Consider the following 2,147-nt stretch of genomic DNA (forward strand, 5'->3'; position numbering starts at 1 on the left):
CCCTTTTTAAAGGATATTTCTTACACGTTTACCTTTCTGGTCATATGTGTAGATGAGGATAGGGTTGTTGTCTCCATAGCAACAGAAGGCCACCATGTGATCGTGGGGGTGGAAGTCCAACCCACATACGGTGTTCTGGTACCCGAGTTCTCGGTACACAGCCACCTTGTCTCCTGTAGAGACAGAACCATGGCAACACCAGATTACTTCAGGGTCTTTCAGGCACCTCAGACCCACTACTGGAGTCACAGGTCCTTAAGGATACATGTCTGTAGTGCAGGCTTAAACTTAAGTCATGAAAGAGATTTCAAGTACAATCAAACCTTCAGTTTCAAGTCCAATCATCTTCCTTATCCCCCGACTGCCAGATTTAAAAATTGACAAGGGGTTATGCATACTTTTCACCTGAAAATCTATCCTATCATATTTTAGGGGGCTCTGTGACCTAAGAACATCAACTGATCCCTAAAAATCATGCAATGATCACTGGAAGTATTACTACTGAACAAGTCAATTAGAGCTTGCAGACTTATCTATCTTTTTAAACTATGTGACAGGGGTTCTACAAAGAACACAATTAAACTTTCATGCTGGGGCAATATTGTCCCAAAAGCTCCATGAAAATAACTTAATCATGCCCTGACTGATCAAGCCAAAGAAGAAAGAAGCAATGCTAAAAGTCATTACCTGTCTCAGCATTCCAGACGTACGCACAGGAGTCCTCACTGCCGGCGATAACAAAGGACCCACACGGTGTGAGGGTGCTGCGGACCTGCTGACGGTTGTTCAGTGCACCATGGTACCTCTGCATGATGGAGTAGCTGTGATATCAGGGGAAGACATGTCAGTGTAGTAAAGTATAAACCATTAGTGTGCATCCATTGGTTCACTTGTGCAGTATTGGTTGTCATGATTGGTTGCTGAATACCTCATATAGGTACAATCATTTCCTTGTGATGATTGAATTATAATCAGTTGGATGAGAGAGTGGAATTAGTGGTTGTCATAATCAATAACTTTCCTTCCAAATCATCAGGTGTCCAAGCATTTGCTTCCAATCAACACTGAATGCAAAATTGATTGATTGTAATGCCAGTAATTTATTTTTTTTTTATAGCTAAGCTATAGTGTCTTATACAACGTATCATTTGATTAAACCAAGTGACTTTCTTTTCTCATAGGGTTTGATTTGATTTGAGGGTAACCCTATACAGGTATAATGTTACTGATGTAAGAAGAGCAATGAGTGATTTCTGTCAATTTCCTATTTTGTTATTCCCAATCCCTCAAAAATTACTAAAATGCAACACTCATTGTTCTCATCTGACATCGCATATTGACATCATGACTTTGTGATCTTTTGGATGGTTTTGCTTTTATATTTTACCCCTTCTTTTTGCGCTGTCCTGGAAGTGTCTTTGGAATATCTTCTTCATAAAGTCTGCAAAAAAAGTAGCAAACAGTTCCACTAGGGATGATGAACAACACTAACCATTAGGAATAGGACAGAACCATGGAAAGACAGAATCCATGATGTCAACCAAGAAAGAATTTGATGGACATTATCAAAGAAGCCATCTACTATCTCAACTTCATAGTACAGGACAGGAGGAGCTGACAACGTGCCATCAAATCTCAATGCAAGCACATCTGACCCTTCCAAGATGGGGACTAACAGACAATAAACTGGACAGTGAGTGAGGGAAAATTCTATTTCAGCACCAAGGGCAAACCATCATTATAACAGCACATTGCTATGGGACACATCCATTTTGATACAGGGGTAGGACAGTACTGTGGAAGGACAGAACCCACATGGCCAACCAAACAAGGAATGGTTAATTGCCATCAAGGAAGCTATCCACTATCTTGCTCTTCAAGGTACAGGACAGAAGAGGCTGGAGACCTGCCATCCAAACTCAACATCTCAAGTAAAAGCACTTCTAACTCTTGGAAGACAGGGAGCAACAGAAAATATACCAAATGGTGAGTGAGTGCCAGTTTCACAGTACAGGCCTACATTTCAGCACCAAGGACAAAACCATCAGTACAATGTTATAGTTCAGCTCATGCTGATTAAACTTAAGGAAGATCTGGGTAGGACAGAAACATGGGAGGAGATTTGATCGAGTCTGTCCCTTCGATGC

The 2,147-nt window shown here is 41.0% G+C and overlaps 1 protein-coding gene across 1 annotated transcript in view; it reads right to left on the minus strand.

The window, feature by feature from the left end:
- Positions 1-2,147, minus strand: part of LOC118407877 (jouberin-like) — a gene marked incomplete in the record, with an annotated part of 14,322 nt that overhangs the window by 5,673 nt on the left and 6,502 nt on the right. The window contains 2 exon segments of the mRNA XM_035808446.1: positions 33-173; positions 688-821. Coding sequence (XP_035664339.1) covers positions 33-173; positions 688-821 — 275 coding nt within the window.

The sequence above is a fragment of the Branchiostoma floridae genome, chromosome 2 (assembly GCF_000003815.2).
Source record: "Branchiostoma floridae strain S238N-H82 chromosome 2, Bfl_VNyyK, whole genome shotgun sequence".
NCBI classification, from domain to species: domain Eukaryota; kingdom Metazoa; phylum Chordata; class Leptocardii; order Amphioxiformes; family Branchiostomatidae; genus Branchiostoma; species Branchiostoma floridae.